Genomic DNA, 21,376 nt, shown 5'->3' with positions numbered 1-21,376 from the left:
TGTGTCTTAATGTTGGTGCTGCCTCCTATGTATGCCACCCTTGTCCATAGGGGCAGCGTCAAATACAATGGTGTTGCGGTGGAATACCCACCAAAACACCCACTGCACGCCGCTTTCACTCTAAACATAGCATGAAAGGGTGCCTTATGTACAAGGCAGCGTTAAGTCACATTAAGTGGCTTAACGCTGCCTTGTACATAAGGCAAGGGTCCTATCACCACGGGAACGTCACAAAAAGTGACATTCCCATGGCGATAGGGGCATGTACATATGCCCACAAGTTTTTACAAGATGTCTGAACTGAACCAAGTACGGCAGCATGTGGAAGTGAATTCCATTGCTTTGCAACCGGGACTGAAAAAGCACGATTCCCGAAAGTGGAACTTAAGTGACATCGAGCAGTAAAAGATTTGCTGATCTAAGATTCCAATCTGGCAGTGAATAATTGAGATATTTGGAAAGAAAGGTAGGCGAATTGGCATTGACTATTTAAAGAATAAAACTAATTGCTTTAAAATGAATCCTTGCCAGCAGTCAACGCAGTGATCTAAGCAAATGTGTCATAAAAGCGTGTCTGGGAGAGTAAGAAATCAGAGGGGATGCTGGTCCTGCACCAATTAGAGGCAGTCTAGAACTCTTTCTCGAGCAGCCAAGAAGATGGCATTTGCATAGTCCATGCTGGGCTGCACCAAAGCTATTACAACCAGAATGTGAAGAAGAGGAGAACAGATGATGGGTAAAATCTTGTTTAAGGTCAGCAGCTGCAAAAAACAAATGTGCATAGGTTTGTGGCCTTGGCTTCTAAAGAGACTGCCTCATCTATATACATTACAAACAGCTTGAGAAGGGGGAGCGTTGGAACCCATGCACTCCGGCCAGCAAGAGGCACCTCAATTACTGAAAGAAGGGCCCCACAGAATTTCAACTTTAGATTGATTTAGACACAAGATGTTGTCTGGCTTCCACAATCTATGTGTAGATAACAGTGTATTTTTCAGGATGCAAGAGTGCTCTGAGGTCACTTCAGAATTAGATCAAGGAAGAGCAAAATATCAACTGCTTATCATCTGAATACAGATAAAATGTTGCTCCAACCGGATAGGGCAAAGGCTGTCACTTTCCGCCGTCTGGTTCTACTCACATTGAGCTGTGAAGTCTTCATGAGACAACATGACGTGTTCAGGGCTTTATGGTACTGAGGAAAACGTGCAGACTGATTGTAAACACTCTGTTGATATCAGGTCATGTTATTGAGTTTGTGGGGCGGTTTTTGTTTGAGGGTAGTACGAACTGGTTTTGAGTCTGACCAGAACACATTTTGGCTTTGAGAGAATGATGCAGCCATAGGATTTGAGCTGGAATTAAGTTTTTTATGGCAAATGGGTGGAACCACCGGATGTGCATCCCACTTGTTAGAATTTACTAACCGGCCACGCCCTTCCCATAATGCCTTGCTCGGCGTTGCATTATGATTGGTACTTTGTATTGCGCTGTGGTGGGGTTTACAGGAATCTTAAGTGATTCATGTCATTGTTGTGTAGCACATCAACGTCCTCATTATCAGTACCTTGGATCACAGAGGAGAAAGCCCAAGGAGCCACATCAAACTAAGGAAACAAAACAGACAGCAATGTGTATTTATTGTTTCTAACTGCTTTGTGGCGATAGAGCTCACAGACTCCATCAGCCAACAAATGGGAGAAAAAGCCAGACAGTGGAATGTGAGCATCAATAAAGAGTGAAACAGAGGAAAGGGAGCACCCTGGGATTCCCGCAGAGAGAGAGCGAGAGGAGCACAGTAGGGCGGAGGAACCATTGTTCCGAGAGTTTGTGGTGAGTTACTCTCCAGCCTCTGCTATGCTCCTTCTGGGAAAGTTAAAAGGTCTAGCCGGTGTATTTGCTAGGAAATGTGCTACTGGGAAGATTCAGCCCGAGTACACTGGAGGGACAGACTGGGAGTGGACAGCCATGGGATGCTCCCCTAGTGGACCTATAACTAAGGGCGCATTCTGATTGGCTGGACAGCTCCTACCACTCCAACCCGAGTGCCAATAGATTGATTGATTGATTTTAGCTTTTATATAGCGCATACTGTCACCCTACGGGCATCCTGGCGCTTAAGAACAGAGAACAAGCCGTGACCAGAGTAGAACAGATCGCCACAGAAGGGAAGAGCACAGACTAGATTGTGGGATAGAGCCAGGTCTTTAGATTCCTATGGAATTCTAACAGAGAGCTTGCTAATCTAAGGTTCTGAGGGAGCTCATTCCATAAACAAGCGCCAACCCTACTGAAAGCCCTACCTCCAAGCCTGGCCCTCTTAAACCGAGGAATTGACAGCAGGCCAGTACTGGAAGAGCGAAGCTGCCTTGTGGGAAGATACCATCCGAACCTTTCCTGCAAGGGAACCGGGCCAAGCTCGTGCACCGCGCGGAAGACCATACACAGGGCTTTAAATTGTACCCTTTCCCTAACAGGCAGCCAATGGAGCTCCCGTAACGCCGCGGTAGAGGAAGAACTCCGCGGCCTACCTAGAGCCAATTTAGCTGCTGCAGACTGGATTCTTTCAAGCCTTGAAAGATGTAACCAGGGGCACCCAAATAGAGGGCATTGCAGTAATCCAGCCTGCTGCCCACAATACTGCTTACCACCAAGGTGCGATTCTCATTAGGTAGTAGAGGGAGTATTTTGCGCAGCATGCGGATCAGGGCAAAGCAGACACTCGCAGTTTTATTTGCCTGTGATTCCATCTGAAGGTCGGCGTCGAACATTACCCCTAGATTACGGACTTTCCTAACCGGGATGAGCGAATCATCCTCTGGTAGGAGTATAAAATCACATGTCAGTGATCTAGATATCCTGCCTGCAGAGCAGAACATCAGCTCCGTCTTCCCACTGTTAAATTGTAGGGAGTTCCTTCTGAGCCAATCTGACGTCTGCCGCATACATTGCTGGAACACCTCCATCGATATTGCGTGGTCCCCTTCCAAAGAAAAGGCCAGCTGCGTATCGTCGGCATAATTGACTAAGTTGACTCCGAAAGATTTTATAATAGAGAACAGGGGCTGCAAATAAACATTAAAAAGAATAGGGCTTATTGCAGAACCCTGCGGCACCCCATGAGCAACGGAGGATTTGGCAGAGGAGAAAGGTGCAAGGGTTACTACCTGCTGGTGACCCTCCAAATAGGACTGAAGCCAATGCAGTGCCCGGCCTCTCACTCCCAACCTCCTCAGCCGTTCCATCAGCAGGAGATGGTTTACCATATCGAAAGCGGCCGACATATCGAGAAGCACTTGAATAGTAACATTCCCGCTGTCGACCTGCATACGTAAGTTATCCATCATTGTAGTCAGAGCGGACTCAGTCCCATGCCCCGGATGGAAGCCAAATTGGTCTTTATCCAGAAAAAGATTCTCCTCCAGAAAGCAGGATACAGTCCTGCTGACTGCTTTCTCCAGAATCTTCACCGGATATGGGAGGAGGGAGATGGGCCTGAAATTAGCCGGTACGGATGGGTCCAAAGAAGGCTTTTTAATCAATGGGGACACCACCGCTAATTTCCAACATTCCGGGACCTTACCTTCTTCCAAGGACTGGTTGCAGATCTGCCTCAACCAAGGAAAGGTGCCACGCCCTAGAGATTACCAAAATGTATGGGGAAAAGGATCCAGGGGAGAACCGGAAGAGACCTTATCACCTAGGTCGTTAAAAGCCGTATCAGTTAACGTCTGGAAATTATCCAGATAGGCCGACAAGAGCGGCTCGCACTGAGTCAGATGGTCAGGATTAAGTTTTGCAGTGTTGGCATTGTCCTGCAAAGTGTTCACAATACTTGCAATCTTATCCTGAAAGTGCAGGTTAATGCCATTGCATAGTTTTTGGGACGTTACAATTTTATTTTCTAAGCAAGTGGGGGACGAGAGATCTTTAACTATTTTGAATAGGGGTCTAGTCCCATTGGGCGCCTGAATGATAGAATTAGCATAGAAATCTGCCTTGGCCCTAAGGATTTGCTCTTTATATTGCAGTTGTCTCTGTCTGAGAGCATTTTTATCTTCCTCAGCGTAATATTGCCTCCACTTTTACGCCTTCTTACGGAGCGCACAAAGCTGTTTCAGCTTCTCACAATACCATAGAGGTTATAGCTCATTAGTGCTCGTTTTATAGACAGCAAAAGGTGACCATCTGAGCCGATTAATAATGAGACTTCAATGTGGCATGCATTTTGTACGTAGTTGTCTTCATCAAGGGCATAAGACACTGAACAAACACATCAGCCAATAAACAAAGCTGTTCTGCTCTTACCACGGTGTGGTGTTGTAAGAGTGTGACTTGGGTAACCCACATTTCACACTAAATTTCTTCTAGGAGTTTTGATAGATGATGATACTGAGGCACAGTGAGTTGGAGTTAGGGTGACTTTGCCAGGTGTCACATTGTTTGTCCTTGTGGGAGAAACAGTTTGGAACCCAGGTGTCCCTCGTTCCAAGGTGGGTCTTTTAGCGGATACAGCAGCTGGTGGGCAATCAAAATAAAACACAGGCAAAAGTACAACATTAAAACGGCTTTGAAATAGTGGTCATCTTAGTGCTGGCAAATCTGTTCAGCGTCAGCAAGGATAACTGTAAGGGCTTGTTTGAGGGTGCGGCAGCATTTCCTGAAGCAAACACATGTCTAGTAGTGTGTTGATGCTAATGACACGCCTTATGCAACAATTTCTGAAGCATTAAGAAATGCTAGTGCTCTTTGTAAACATTGACATCTCACAAATGGATGAGCTGTTTGTCACCAACAACAAAAATCAAGTTGTCACTTGGAGGGAGTGTTTAACTGAACTCCAGTAATGACTGGTTCTGTCAACAAGTGAGCATAACTCACATCTGACTGCATGAAAGACAACACATTTTGGAACCCTGTGTCTGTCCACCACTAACCTTTGCCCTTTGCCACAATCTAATGTCACACGGTGACACATCACCACCGACAGATAAAAATCGGCAAACGCAAAACTAAAAATATCAAACAATTCTAACAGCCAGTTGTTTCTCCTTCTGCCTCTGTTGAAAATAAGATACCAATCCCGCAAAACATTATTTACTCCCTTCTCTAATTGGCACAGTGTTTTGCATCCACACTACATCACCCACAAACTGCCACAATCACCTGAGAGCCACTTTATCCTGAGGTGCCACCAGCTTTCCCCATGCTATGAATTCCAGTCTTCAACGATTTAACTGTTTGCTTCTTTTCTAGCACCATTACAGGCTCTTCGCATTCCTATTGCAGCAGTTGCTTCCATTACGAACCCTGTGTCAGGGAGCCATCCATCCTATAACCAGTCCACCACCCCTAACAAATTCAAAGACCTTCTGAAAGCTGGCTGATTCAACACAGCATCTATCCTCCACCATGACACTCAGATTCACTGCACCCCCCTGCTGAGCAGCGTTAACTTTTCGTATCACGCACTGAATGCAATCTCCATAGATTCTGTGTGCCCTGTAATCCTTCCTTCCGTTTTGAATTGCAGAGACACTTTCAGAATCTCCACCTTTGTCTGGATGTATTATAGAATGAAATTCATAAAATGGATATTTGGAAATGTAACTTTCACCCACTCAGTCTGTCTAGAGTGAACCCGAGTTCTACCTGACTTCAGGCTCTTTCAAGAGCTGGGCCGGCCAGCTGGGGCCCTCAGTAACCTCCCATGGTGGTGTGAGAGGCGGATCTGGTACAGTCGGCTGTGAGCAGACAAAGCGGAAGTGACGCAGCGACTCAGGGGAGCCAGTGGTGGCAACGCCCTGCTGGTACAGCATAAGCAATGGAAAGAGCAGAGGCTGTTGGGGCTCCTTTCCTAGCACTTCCTTCCCAGTCATTTGCCATTTTACACGTATGCACCTGTTTCCCCTCTGAACCCACTCTTTTTATAGTCATTTCGCTGTCAGCAAGCTGGACTGCAGAAGAGTATATGGGCGGAAATATAATTGGGGCCAGAGGGGACAACAGAGACTGCAGTTCCACTCTTGCAGTACTAAAGGTAGTTGAGCCATCTGTGCTGGCAGGTCCTCCCTTGCTTGTGCTTATGGAGCTAGGATTGACAGGATTTGTAAGTCAAGTGCTGTGTTGGCACCAGGTAAGGCCTGCTACTCTACTGGGTGTGAGGGGTGGTTTGTGGCCACAGCTCGATGGGAGATGTAGCAGCGTGTGTAGGTGGCCTGGGCTTGCATGTGCAGACAATGTGAATCAATCAGAGGAGTTGTGTGATTGATGTATGCACATAAATTCACAAAGTACACATAACTCCGGACGCTTGAATAAATGGGCAGGCATTTAAACCGCTGTATGACCAGCTTGGAAATGTACTGATCTATGACATCAATATATTGTATGCTGCAAAATCACCTTTATGATATAAGAATAATACACCCACAGAGCACATTTATATGTTTTGTCAGGACTCTAGACACTAATACCAGTTGTGATTACAAAACTCAGTGACTGGCTTGTTAAAGATCAAAGAAGGGTGAAAAGCTGAGTGGACCCGCCAGAGTTCAGATCTGTGGCCTTCATCTTACAAACAGGTCTGTGCAATTGACATATTATTCCACTGAGCTCTCCTACAAGATTTGGTGAGTAAAAATGGCATAACCCATCCACTGTACGGTGTAGTGCTATGACACTACTCCTACGAAGCATGAATTGACCTACAGCAAAGTCATGCTTACCAAGGACCACGCAATCATATAGATCATAGCTTGGTAACTGACATTTATTTAGCTTAAACCAGGCAGCACTAGTGAGGTAGGCATGGCCCAAGGCTGGGGATTAGTCGATAAATACTCGTGTGTATGTATAGAATCCATACATTACCATCCACGAAGGTCCTTTCCAGATAGTCGATGATCTGAGTGGCTTCACAGATGATATCCTCCCCGTGGATGAAGACAGGCACTTCTCCTGAAGGGTTCAGGCGCATAAACCAAGGCTCGTTGTGTTCACTCAGAGGTAGGCTCACGTCATGCTCTTCACAGTGCAGTCCCTTCTCGGCAATGACCAGGCGCACCTGAAAAATAGGACATTCCTGGATTAGCTCTTCACTCTTGGTATTTTGAAATGAGTTTGTGTGCAAGGCAATGCATTGCTGTCACAGCCTTTTTACTTGTATGCGCCAAACCGAAAGCAGACTTGTGTGATGTTCGAGATTAGGAACAACATTCCTTTGATTGATTTTGAACATTTTACTCATAGCACCGCAATAATGCTATTGACCATTAAAATGATATTGTTGCATCAAAATCAATAAAACGTAGCGCTGCCTAATCTACTCAACTTATTTGTAAGTCGCTAAATGAAGGAGATAACTCGGGGCCAGGAACTTTACATTCCCTACTTCCAAATCACTCTCTCGCTGGTTGCTTGCTGTTTTATCAACCAGGGTTGCGCTTTTTGTTTTCGTTCTTCTCCGACCTTGTTCCCCTTCAATGTGTGGGAAGGATTCACTATTGTGCCCTGGCACCACAACGGCTGTCCTGAATATGCTAGGAGTTGAGGTTAGCCTGGAACAGTATTGTGCAAGGGTGGACTCCACCATGGCATTCATGTTCACAATTATTTAAATATTATCACAATAGTACAAGGCCAGCATTACAGCAGGTGAGGGTGCCATGGAAGACACCAATATGTCACAAATTACCCCCATTGTGTAATGGATTCACACAATATGGGAATAATGCCCTCCCCCCCCCCCCCACCCCCATATTGACACAATCACCACTCTACAATGGATGCCAGGGACGGCCATCATAATGTGAGGAACAGCATTTTACATTTTACAAGGGGTGGGCAATGGGCAGCATCCAATGGATGCCCACAAGTTGCCAAGAGCTACCACCATAGCAGAAGTAAGTGGGAAAGGCTCTTGGGGGAGGAGTAATCATGAAGGGCCTTAAGTGTTTAGTGGAGGGGCCAAATAGGACTACTTTTGGCAGTCAAGAGGAGAGTGTCACGGGAACCACTATGTGTGCTTCAGGGGGCCGAGTACAGGCAGGTCTTGGGTGCTTCCAACACAGGGCTTCCATTTTTTCTCTATTGCTAGAACAGCTTACAGGGAGAACTCTTTCTTCCACCAGCATAGCATCAAGGTCCTGTGTTTTGCATAGCGACGTTCTCTGGGGCATTTATTAAAATTAATACATAACTCTTCCTCTCAAGGCGCCAGCATCGTTGACATAAAACCTGAAAAGGCTACAGAGCAGGCATTTTCCAACTATGCACCCAGGATACATTAGGACCACCCCAAAGCTACTCAAATTCAGGAAAGAGTTTAAGACTCACCTCATTGAAGAACATCACAATGAATTAACCATCCACAACTGACCTTCCTTTCCTAGAACGTGTTGTCTTTATGCATGTACAGCGCTCTGGTGCCTTTTGGCTAGGTTTATGCTATAGAAATACCATATACATAATTTTACTACTGATATAAGAAGACCGAGATTGTGCGTGAAAGTGGGCGTGCTGTATGTGCTACATTTTGAATGTTGTTTTCAATGAGGATGTGTTATTTTGGTTCTCAACACAGCCAAAAAAACAAGCAAACAAAAATATATATTTGCTAATGTACAAACTGAGATCAAAACATCTGCACCATTAGATATCGATAAAGTAACTTTGAAATATAAATGTGTTTTTACAGTTTGGATTGTGCATTAACTGTATATGTCGTCACAGATTGGCTCTTTTAACTATATTAGGCTGCAAAATGTGTCTTTTTGAGACAGTGAACGTCAGTCACCAAATGCCACTACAAAAACTGATATACAGGCATATGAGAATTATACATTAATGTTTTAATGGTCAGCTGGTTTCACATTTCTGGCCGATACAGCCCCAACAATGCGTCTCAAAGGACCTCGGATTCCACCTTTAAAAAATTAAGAGTTAACTTAATGTCAGAAAAAGTTTTGTTCAGTTTGTATAGGGTCATGCACAAACCTACACTGGATTAGAAACAGGGGCAGGACTTTCTGCTTCAACATTATTAAGAATACATTATTAAGAAACGCCAAATGTAAACGGATCACAGAAAAATAATTAAATCTTACTAAAATAAATGCAAAATTTGCGATGAGGTATTACCATTGAAAAGATCACTTCATGAGACTGAGTTTAAAAGTGGATGCAATGTGTGTTGCTCTAGAGCAGTGCAACTCAAAGTAGGACCCGGGGCCACATGCGGCCCTCCTGACCTTTACATGCGACCCCCTGAGCAGCAGCAGCACTGGGCTGCTGTTAAGTCGACTGAGCATTAACATTAAAAAATATATTAAGTATAGACCAAGCACGTATTTAAAGGTTAATTGTAGTTAAATAAAAGGAAGTAACTAGGCTCTTAACGTTAGGAACATATTCACTTTTAAAGACAGAAAAGATGTAAAATACAATAGGCTTTTCAAAATTCAGAAAGTGTATTTTATTGATCTGTGGAGCCATTTTACCGTAGTAAATCAAATTATAGCAGTGCATTCAGAAGTATTTTTTTAAAGTGATAGTTTTCAAACATGAATTTAGAAACATTCATGCCCCCCTCCTCCCCACTGACAACAAAGCCATTAGTGATTACATCCAAACACAGAAGATGGTTTTGTACAGCACCCATTCAAAAGTCATGTATTTCGAGGTCCTCTTATATGTGATAAAGAAAAAAAAAGAGGAAAAATAAAATAGAATTGTCCAGGGTCACACAATTTGGTCAAGTGGAGAAGCCGGGATTCATCCCAGGGTTTCTGGTTTCACATGGCACAATTGAGTTCAGCCAGTAGATATACATGCTTCGCTTCCCCTACACCCCTCCGCCACTAGCATCAGTGTGACCCCTGGGACAATGTTTGTGAGTACCCATGCTGTAGGGGATTTCTAAAAAGGATAAATACATTCTCAAATCATTGCCACTGAAGGAGACACCGTCAATCACTCAGAGGCACAGCAAGTATCAGCAATAAAACTGCCACTGGTGTCCTTTGTGGTAGGTCGCAGCATGTCCTGTCTTCCGGAAGTGGATTGACATGAATCTCGGTTTTGATCGTCCTGGCGATTTGGAATGTCCCAGAATACTCTCAAACGGATGTGCACTGTTCATGTACCGTGGTGTGCAACATGCCTGTAGCGTTATTCAGACTGCCTGAGTAACGTTCCATGCACACATCACGTTACATGCACACTGCACATCAGTTTCACGGTCTCATGCCCTCGAACATAGGTGATGAAAGCGGGCGCTGCAGCTACAAAGCCTGGCTGCCAGCATGGACGTGCACAGCTGTTTCATCAGTCACTTCGCATGGCCCCTCCTGTACCCCTTTGTGCCTCGGAGGCGTGCAGGCAGGTGCCAGGCACCGCGCGCTGCCTTCAACGCGCGCTTTGGTCAGGGCGCGACGCGCTGTCCGGTGCTGAAACCTTTTCTCTTCAGCTGCCTACCTTCTGAGAGGTGAAAGACTGGGTCCAGTGATACAGAACGAGCTTCTCGTTTCCTCCGAGGGCTGCGTGTCCGACCACGGGGTCCCTACCAGGGTCCTGCCCGCCGCCCTCCGGTGCCATCTCCGCAGCCCCCTGGTCGCTCTCCATCTCCTGCTGCCTCGCTGCCCGACCCTGCGCTGTCACCAGCTACGCAGAGCCGTCCTCGAAACAGAGCACGTCGGGAGATGTAGTTTTATCCCTCAGTATATTCCCACGGAAATATATTTTTATACTCACAAACATTTTTATTCTTTTCGATCTAGGCAACTTTCAAGGAGCTAATTAAATATAATTTGAACGAATATAACAATTTTGTACTATCTAGCACGTGTGGAGTTGAATATATATTAAAAAAGATTACAATCCAAATGGTGCCGATAAAACATGTTTTTTCTTATATATAATCATGTTCGTGCAATAACATTTAACTTTGAATACATATATTTCGGAGTTAGTCTTAATATTTTCTCAGTTTAAATAACTAACTACCTCAGCAAGTCTTAATAATATAAGCATTTAAAGATATTGCCTTGCAACAAACCCACATAGATAACATACTGTCAAAGACAGCGATGGGTTCTAGCACATGTTCTATATTTTGCATTGGTAACTGCCATGTTTGATTTGTTGTGATGTACCAGTCTGTTTAAAGGGACAGTCAAGCACATGATGTCTCTATATGGCACAAACGCCAAGCAGATATCATCTAAAGAATAGTCTGGAATGCCTACTGTTGCTGATTTTCAGAGATGCAGAACTCGGCAAACAGGATTGGTGTTTGTTGTGTCTCCTTTTCCTTTAAGTATGTTGTATACCTCGTGCCGTTGCACGAGGATTGTCATTCTTTTCTATGGCTTAGTTTTCATTCAACTATATGTTCCATTCTCCAGTCGTTTTCCTTGGCAACCAGCATTCTTTGCTGCTGTGCCTGCGCCAGGGAGAAGGACTGAAGGCGGTGTGCTCCGTCAATCTCGTTATTCTTCAATAAATCCTTTTGAATACTTATTGGATTTCGACCATCATTACTTAACAGTGTTCCTCTCCACGCTGGACGGCTCCTTTAAGTATAGACTGGTAACAAAGTATATACGTACAAATGCTATAACAATATCTCAATCTGCAAGCTCCTATTTGTTGCAGTACATCACGCCCCTGGTTCCACTGGGTTCACTGTGCGCACAGTGATGTACTGTTATAGAACTTTGGCAACTGGGCTGTGAAACTAGTACCACGACCAATAAATAACCCTACTGTTCTTCAGTTCATGGCTCCACTACTTCCACTCAGCTCCATCTACAGAGGAGGCAGACGTCAGTTCATTCAAGACAAAATGTTAATTTGACTTTCTCCCATATTTTATTGCAAGTCAATGAGTAAATAACGTTCACATCTCTTGTGTGGAGCTTGCATTCCTTGACAGGTAAGTGCTACTGCCTCTTGAGCCTCGTCTCCCCAACCTGCTCACTGTATAGCACCACATGTTGACATAAGCTCTCCATCCTGCTTTTTGTGGCCCTCCTGCCAACAGACTATGTGGATTGGTGTCGTTACAACGCAGGCTATTACAACGCCTGCTGTTACAACGCGGTTTTTACATCGCATACCACTACAACGCATAGTGCTTTTAAGCGCTGGATAGTGATTTATTTAATTTACTATTCCAACTCCAGTCCCCGTGGATAGTAGGGAAGGTGTTGGATAGTAAATTAAATATATTCCCTATCCTAGAGCGCCCCCCAGCGCAATGCGTTGTAATGGTTTGCGTTGTAATGGTTGCGTTGTAATGGTAGTGCGTTGTAATAAATGCGTTGTAAGTGATGTTTCTCGACTATGTTGCATAGGGCTCTAAGCTGCTAGAGCAGAGGCCCGCATCTCAATGGCAGTAGCGGTCGGCAGTAGGTGTTTCTATAGGGCGGTGACTTGGGCAGGAGGAGGGGCAGGGTGGGGGGAAATAATGTATGGATTACGGAGTTTTACAGGTAAGTAAACATTTAAATACATAAAACGAATTTCGTTGCGCGCACTGCATCACATTTGGTGATGCAGTGTGCGCAACGAAATTCGTTTTATGTATTTAAATGTTTACTTACCTGTAAAACTCCGTAATCCATACATTATTTCCCCCCACCCTGCCCCTCCTCCTGCCCACGTCACCGCCCTATAGAAACACCTACTGCCGACCGCTACTGCTCAATGGTAAGAACCTGGGCAACCGAGTCAGCTCCAGACGCAGTATAATAGGGCTTCCACTTTACTGTGGTTTTTAATGTTATTCAAGATGGACACTGACCTGACTGTAATTAAATGGAGCACATCACAGAAACTACTGGGCATTTGATGGTACTTAAGGACAGGTAATCCACAGATTCTGGTCCTATGCAGTCTGCTCTTAGCCTACTGTACTAGCTGCACCCTGCCGTAGAGAGAAAGGAAGCTCACCAAATGCTCGCCGTATTCCAGAAATGGAACAACCCTATGGCCTGGCCTGCACCAACCTATCGGATATTTATTGATGCAAGAGAGGAAGAGATACCCTGCACATACAGAGAAGTTGAAGCTTTCTTAGGTCCCCTTTGACTGGTCAGCCACTGGCTTGTAGCAAAACCTCCACCATCCCTATAACCAGCTCTTGGTTAGGGTTCAGCTAGTATTAGGAAAGTGAGACAGAGAGAACACGGCCGAAAAATTGCCCAACCTGAACCGAAATAGTTTTAGGATTAAAAATAAAAGCCGAAATATTTTACAGAAGTGAAGATGAGGAAAATTTAGGTTATGAACATTATGATATTGGTGTCAAAGAGCCTATTTATTCAGTGTATACAATTTGTGTTCTTACTCAAGGCACATTCAGCTTTGCCATTTTCTAAAGTGCAGCAAGATTGCCAACCTGAGTTTCTTTTGCACAGCCCTTAAATAATGATTACAGGAGAAGCAGCCATACTGTCTTTTAGAGCTTAAAATAGGAGCCAGGCTTACATAAAGTCACGAGACTACTACACATAGGCCAAATATTTACCAAAATGCCCCTGCAATTGATTCATATGTGGAACACTCAGTTGCTGTGAGGATGAATAGGTTGTGTAAGGGAGAAATCCTTTATGATTTAATGGTCTTTTAAGTTCTTCCTCCAAACCTTTGACTTTTGCAAAAGGTGAAATAAAAATCCCTGGTCAGCTCGAGGCAGCATGGCAGGAGAGTTACCGGAACCCAGGTTATGAAGCAAGCAACACAGAGGCAGTGGAAGAACCCGCTGAGAGCAGAAAATATTACATGAGGACCCAGAGGGTGCATACAATGGGAAACGGGTAGCTCAAGCACATGCCAGAGGAGGGGAGCCACTCGGTGCTCCAAAAGTTAAAGGGGCAGCTTGGTGAAAGCATCAGCCAGAGAAGCTGGGCATCATGGACAAGTAGTTTATGACATCAACCACGCAGCTACATAGCATTAGGAAGGTGCCAACAAACCAGCGGCCAACTTTGTTCCTTATTCATCTTGAATGCAACATCAGGGTATACCATGCTATCATCACTGTCAGTATTAATTAAATGCTATCATCACTGTTAGTATTAATTAAATGATGTTAGGCTTGCCATGAAGAGACTAATGCTTTCCCAGGTGAACCAAACTAAATGTACTTTCCCAAGGGTAACCCAACTGTCTCAGACTGAATACCATACTATTTAACAAGTCGTGTCACATGTACAGTTTTTGGGAACACTAAAGCCTACTGTAGTAGAATGGTGACAGACTCACTGAATGTCTTTTGTAGTAAATGTTGCTTTTTGCTGGTTTCTTATTGGTTAAGAGCCTGTGAACAACGTACTCATATTGTGAGTGAATGACATCCTTGGTTTAAAGATCTATAAAAGGGTGTGATTCCTCCATGATAGGAAGACACGTTTCCCCTTTCTTCCAAGGCAAATCTATGCTGCATTTTCAGTAATACTTCATGAGTTTTTTACTGTATTTCTTGTGATTTGTACGCTTATTACACTAATTGATTGATTACTACGCTTATGCATTTCTGTAATTGATATTCCTTGAGTAAACCTTTAAACTTTAGACCTTGTCTGTCATTCTTAATCAGGAATGCTTTTACCCTACTATTGAGTGTGTACGATTTATTTATCAGGAGAGACAGTTCGAACAGGGAGCCCCAAAGTCTGGTAGGGACTACACCACTCTCGACCAAAGCCCTTGGTGCGCACAACAGTGAATGAGATATAGGTCTGTGTGCTGACACAGCGACCCTACAAGTATAATGGGATGCGGTCAGTGAGTGTGGGAGTGGGGTAAGCTGAAACTAAAAAAATATACTGTAACTATGTTGATGGCTGCTCACCTTCAGGTAACTGCATATAAAATATAACGAAGAAACCTTAAATAACAAGCATTTGCAATGCAACAGGTCTCATATTTACGCGAGTGACAATGGTTTTTAATTATCTTTTGGTTTTTGAAACAAATAAAACGCATTGTCATTTACAATGCCAATTGCTTAAACTCATGTAAATGTGAGACCTATTGCATTGCAAATGCTTGTTTTTTTATAGTTATTGCCCACAATGTGCATCCATGGCAGGTGGCCACCCTAGACAAGCATCACAGGTTTGTGAGTGATACACCAGCAGCGTGTGCCATAAACAACTTACCATATGGCCTTCGCGTAGAATGGATCTGCTCCTTCCCGCCAACTCTCTCTTCAGATGGTGAATCACAAGTAAATGAGGGGGCGTAACACACTGTGCTGAGGAGGCCCCCTGCAGCTCAGCCCCCCCCCCCCACTACAGGGGATGCAGGGGGGGCCTGAGCAGCGGGGAGCCCCCTCAGCACAGTACTCAAGCCTGAGAGCTCTGGTCTAAATCCGGAGCGGGGGTCCCTCGGTGTACCTTGTAGGGGGGGCCCCTCAACTTTCGTTATGCCACTGAGTAATTGATTAAGGAAACACAGAGCAGGAGGTATGACTGGTGACACTGTGGGCATCATTTATGAGCCCTTGCGTCACTTTTGCGCCGCCGGTGCGTCACTTTTTGTGACACACCAGTGGCGTAAAAAATGCACCTTGTTGCGTCATATTTACAAAGTGATGCATCTAGGTAGATGCGTCACTTTGTAAACCCCTGCGCCACATTATACCTGTGCCAGGTATAATGTATGCAAGGGGGGCGTATTGACGCAAGGAAGGGTCGTAGAAGTGACGCAGTGAAATCTATGAGATTTCACTGCGTCACTTTTAGGACGCTGTTGCGTGAACATTTTGCGCCTGCCTCACAGCAGGGGTAAGACTGACGCAGGCCCTTTCACATGGGGCTTGCCCCATGTGAAAGGACGCATTGCTGGAGTTGCGTCACTTTTGTGACACACTCCAGCAATGCGTCACTTTTGCGCTTACAGATACATCAGAAATACTGACGTATCTGTTGCTTCTTGCGACATGATGCGTCATACATTAAATATGACGCATCAGGAATGTCGCAAGGAGTGCGCACTGAGAAGTGACGCATCGCTGCTTTCACGCAGCGATGCGTCATTTCTCATAAATGAGGCCCTGTGTGATTTAGGGCCAAGGCTTCTTTCGGGCTTGCCACAGTATCTCTCCTACCATGGATCCTGATTTCTTCATTGCCCGACCATATAACGTGTAATGTCACAGTCTTTTCTTTCCTTCGCCACTTACTAGGACAGACAGCAACATTTGGCTCCCTACAGCACTTACACGGCAGCGCTTCCAATTTAAGTAGGGTGCTGTTGGTTATTAAGCTATAAATCAGGTTATTCTAGCCTAATCCCCTTCAATGCAATCAGTGCACTGCAGACACAGAGTTTCTTCAATTTGCTCTCAAAATGTACCCCTTTGTGTCCTCAAATGTTAATATGTTAAAAAAGGGTTTGCGTGATGTTTAATATATTTGCATGATTCCTTCATCATTTCCCCGATTTTCCCTTCTCTCCTTCTCAGTACATTGGGGCTGCCTACTGGCATAAAAGACCAAACAACCGACATGGCATAATTCGGATTGAATTGTAAAAGGACTGAAGCTTACTTGGGTTTAGGATCAACAAAATGAAGAAGTAAGATTATAACAGAGGAGATAATTCAAGGGGTCCTAAAATGGGCTTGATCTACAAAAGGGAATTGCCATCAGAGCAGGCTAACACTAATGGAGAAATCAGGAGATCGCCTGTTTAGTTAGAAAGGATGCATAGGGAGGTAGATGAGGTAGTGTGTCACAGGACCCCTCACTGTGCGGCAAAATTGCTGAGTAGGTAAATTAAATGGGTTGGAGAAAAACAGATTCTTTGAATGGAGGAAAAGTACAACCTCTAAAGAAGGCACAGGCAACCGAAGTGCGGGCGGGGGAGGGGGGAGAAAGGGCAAGAAGGAACGGACAACAGGAGTGCGGGCAGGGGGAGGGGGTGAGAAGCCACGGACAATGGGAGGGAGGGGTAGTAGGGGAACCTCATTAAAAAATAATCTTCACTGTCTAAATAACACTTGAAGTAATAGGGCCAGTAGCCATGGGAGGGTACAAATGATGACCTGGCCATAATATGGAGGGACTAACAAGCCTCATATTCAATCAGAAGACAGCATTTACGAAGGTCAATGGCACAAGCCAATGGAAAAATGGGCGGAGCAGTGGGCGGGGCTTCCCTCATGCAGTGAATTACAGCAAATCTTCACCAGAACAGTGCCTGCACTACGATTCCAGGCTCGACTTAAAAAATAAATGGAAAGTATACAAATGGCCAGGAAATGCACCCTTAGGTTTTGAAATCTAAGTTGGTTATTGCGGCCATTGCAGATGTCTGTGTAACCAAAGAGTCAGAGACTTACACCCTGGTTGACACAGTGGGGAATAGAGACCTATATCTATAATGCTAAAAGGTCCCCGACTGCAAAAGAAAGCACTGTGAATAAGTGGTTATTTTAAAATGTAAGAAAGGAGGAGACAAAATATGCAACAAGATTTAGTTTTTACGATAAGCACATTAATAATATATGTTTTTAGTACTACGCAATCAAACTGAATTTAGACTAATAACAAATGGAAATAAGACTGGTAGGGATATTAACCCCTTTGATGCTGATGACGAGCTCAGCTCGTCATCACCCACGGGTTTCGTGTGCTGATGACGAGCTGAGCTCGTCATGGTGCCACTAAAATGGCAATTTCCAGCACAGGAGGGGGAAAACACCTAGCACCCAAGGTGTTAAGGACCTCGTTCTCGACGCCAAAACTTGGGAGGACCATTTTTCCAGCCTTTATGTGGCAGCACAAAATGAAAAAATACTCTAAATTGCAGCTCCTGTATTCAATCCCAATATCAACCATCTCCATTTCAGTTTGGAAGAGACACTGATGGCAGTTAATACAGTCAAATCAGTGAAAGCACCCGGCCCGACAAAATTCTGGGAGATTTGCTGAAGCATGACAGTAGTGTTTGAGGTCCATACATAAACCGATTATGCAATGCTATTACTTCGGGCTCTCTCATACCTGAATCATGGAAAGGGGCAGAGATCATTACGATTTTTAAGAATGGTAATCGCTATGGCCCCCGAATTATCAACCAATAAGTTTAATTGACATGTTACAAAAAATCTTTGCTAGGAATATTTTTATGAGATTAAACGATTGGCTTATAGAGAACAGGGTGCTCTCGAAATTCCAGGCAGGATTCAGATCCAAAATTAGCACAATCAATCAGGTTTTTAGATTTATATGTTTATGCTGGAAATACATTATTTTAAAAAAAGGGCCACTTGTATATTGCTTTTGTAGACCTCAGGGCCACTTTCAACCTCATGCTATGGAACTTACTTTGGTAATCGATGAAATACCAAGGAGTGCCTGATGAATTACTCATGCAAATAATAAGACTACACAAGGGCAATTTTGCCAAAGTAAGATGGGGTCCGAGGGGCGAACTCACCAAGGCAAACCTGGTAAAAAGAGGTGTGTGCCAGGGGTGTTTACTGGCGCCCACCCCATTTTCTTCATATGTTAATGATATTCCAAGACACTTGCTCGGGTACACTCATGATTCGCCCAAGCTGTGAGGGGATTTGGTGCCAGCGCTTTTATTTGCTGACGATACAATATTAATATCACAAACCCCCAAAGGTCTACAATGTTTATTGGATTCTTTTAACACCTATTTCAACAAGAAGGGCCTCAAAATAAATGCCAGCAAAACAAAATACATGGCAATAAACCCACGTAAGTCTTTTAAAAAGAATTTAGCAATTAATAATCAAAAACTAGAATATGTTCAACATTTTAATTATCTGGGTATAACCTTGGATACAAAGTTGTCCTGGAAACTAGAATATGTTCAACATTTTAATTATCTGGGTATAACCTTGGATACAAAGTTGTCCTGGAAACCGCAACTGGAAAAAAAATAAGATCACCCTGCTTCAAAACACATTACCCATGATAAAGAAACATGGGAGCAGCAGCTGGAAGATGGTGTACCCCGCCTGAGGGGTTTTTAAACACAGTGCTCAATCAGCTTCTCTTTATGGGGCTGAAATATGAGGGCCCAATTGCAAAAAGAGTTTTGAATCAGGAGAAAATAAATTCTTTAGAAGATTGTTAAGCTTACCAGTAAGAACACCTCTAATACCTATTGTTATGGATTTAAATGTCAAACGAACATACCACCATGCAATACTAAGACCCTTATTATTTTGGGTGCGGCTCAGGTCAACTTTAGAATTGACACATTATAAGGAAGGTCTAGAGGAGATCTTAAAGATTGACCAGAGCAAGAGCATCCAGTGGCTCAAGCATGTTTCTTCTTGGTTTGAAAAATTAGGCCTGTGCCATTTTTGGGAATGTACGACACAGCTGACATTGACATCCAGGAATTTGTTAAAATCCACATTCTGGGCTTACATTAAAAAAAAGTGTTACATGGCTCAGATTATGGTACATTACCAACTAAATTCCTTCTTTTCAAAGAGGTAGCAAGTTTTGAGTCCTTTCTAGACAAAGTTCACCCACAACTGGCTAAATCCCTATATATGATGTTCAGATATGGTGTGTTACAAATTAACATGAACTCCTCAAAATGGGCTACAAATCAAGATGGAAATAGCAATAAATTCTGTGAACTATGTCAAAATGTGTCCAAGGAAAATGATTTGCACATATTATTCTCCTGCCCGGCATATGGCAAACCCAGGAACAAATGGATTAAACTTATTTGTCGAAATATGAATACTAGATTTTGCCTAGAGGCGGGAAGAATATTGAAAACTGACACATCACAAAAAATTGTTTTTAGTGTCAGCAGATTTTTATTTAATGTGAGCCTTATAAGGGCAAAAAATGGGCTACAATTTTGAAGTCTAACAAATTAAGAATAGGTGTTTTCTAAGCCAACGGCTATTAGTAAATTATGCATATGTATTTTAGGCTTTATGGTACTATAAAGCAGCTTGTGTATCTATTGAGTGGTACAAAGCATTGGTAACCCTACGATGATCAAATTGGAATTGCATTGAAAGCTAAATATAATAGATTATGAGCTCATACTAGAGTAATGGATACTGACTCAAACACACTATACAAATTAATTTTAAGGTATTTATTTCTTGTTTTAACTTATTTATATATTTTAACTGTTATTTTGACAGTTAGGTAATTGTATTAAGTTTCTTAACGACAGCCCCTACCTAGACGAAGTGTTATTAAATGCAGGCGAAGCTGTTATAGCTGTATCAAAATAAACAGTTTGTGAATATTTATGACATATCTTTTATGGTTTCATGTGAACCTAAATAAAGAAATTCTGAATTTGAATTGAATTTAGACTATATAGTGCAAAACATTTTCTAACTTTACCTTACAAGGGTGCACTCCAGAGCTTAGCTAGTAATTCCCTAACATTAACCCCCCCCAAAAAATAATCCTGGTCACCATAAAGCTTAAAATGACTCTATCAATTAAAGATATGCCGGCCCCAAGTAGCCTTTAGGTTTGCTGATTAACAAATTGCACACAGGCACCCTAGCAAGAAGGATTGTTTCTTTGTTAGCTATCTGTCCCTCCCTAGGCTTCACAGTACAGGAGACCCATGCCCTTCCCTTTCAGCTTTCGGCACCTTAAGATCAACATTAACCATTCCAGGGACAGTTGTGTTTTTTGACCAGAAGTATGGGAACTGTAGTAGCAAAACTGAAAAAAGGTTGAGAATCCTGTTCCCAATATATCCCACTCACTTTGATCTCTGTGACAAACAATACAACTTCATTATTCTAGCACAGGTGAGAAACAGAATGAGGTCTCTCCATTCAAGCAGTGCTTGTGGTATGGAGTAGGTAGAATATACATGAAAGAACATGTTTCAAAAAGTCAATAGACCCGTCATTCAAGTGCAATCACTTTGGAATATGGTTCTGCATGCCTATGTGTGCATGTGTTCAGACATTTCAACTCACATGGTGTGTCTCATAATATTGGCTCATTCACACAATCACCCAGTGAGGAGCTGGTATCACACCCTGTGCATTCAATTAACTGGACGCTGCACAGCTAATGTCCATTGCAGGGTGTGAAACCTCCCCATTAAATCAGTGGCAGCCTCAAGAAAGTTGATTTTGTTTGGGTGTGGGATGGGGCCAGGCAATTAGTTAAAGTGCTCAGCACAAGACCCTTGTTTCCTTCAAGCACTCTCCCCTCCTCACACACTGAAAAATGTTGGCAGGTCTGTGTGATGCCACATTAGAACCAGACTTATAGGTTTTCTCAACAACATCCAGGGGAAACAAGACTTGAAGTACACAAGATTCATATTAAGAGCCAGCTCTCTGGGGCCAAACCTATCAACATTAAATCGACGAAAAGTT

General features: G+C 43.5%; 1 protein-coding gene across 1 annotated transcript in view; it reads right to left on the bottom strand.

Moving 5' to 3' along the window:
* GDAP1 (ganglioside induced differentiation associated protein 1) overlaps nt 1-10,646 on the bottom strand; it is a 100,704-nt gene extending 90,058 nt beyond the window's left edge. The window contains exons 1-2 of the mRNA XM_086966995.1: nt 10,477-10,646; nt 6,874-7,066 (exon numbers count right to left, since the gene is read on the bottom strand). Of these exons, the coding sequence (XP_086823121.1) occupies nt 6,874-7,066; nt 10,477-10,623 (340 nt within the window). The 5' untranslated portion in view covers nt 10,624-10,646. The remainder of the gene's footprint in view (nt 1-6,873; nt 7,067-10,476) is intronic.
* Nucleotides 10,647-21,376: the final 10,730 nt, after the last annotated feature.

Source organism: Lissotriton vulgaris, chromosome 4_1 (genome assembly GCF_964263255.1).
Source record: "Lissotriton vulgaris chromosome 4_1, aLisVul1.2, whole genome shotgun sequence".
In the NCBI taxonomy this organism is placed as follows: Eukaryota; Metazoa; Chordata; class Amphibia; order Caudata; family Salamandridae; genus Lissotriton; species Lissotriton vulgaris.
Note: the sequence above shows the minus strand (reverse complement) of the source record. Positions and strands in the feature narration are given on the sequence as shown.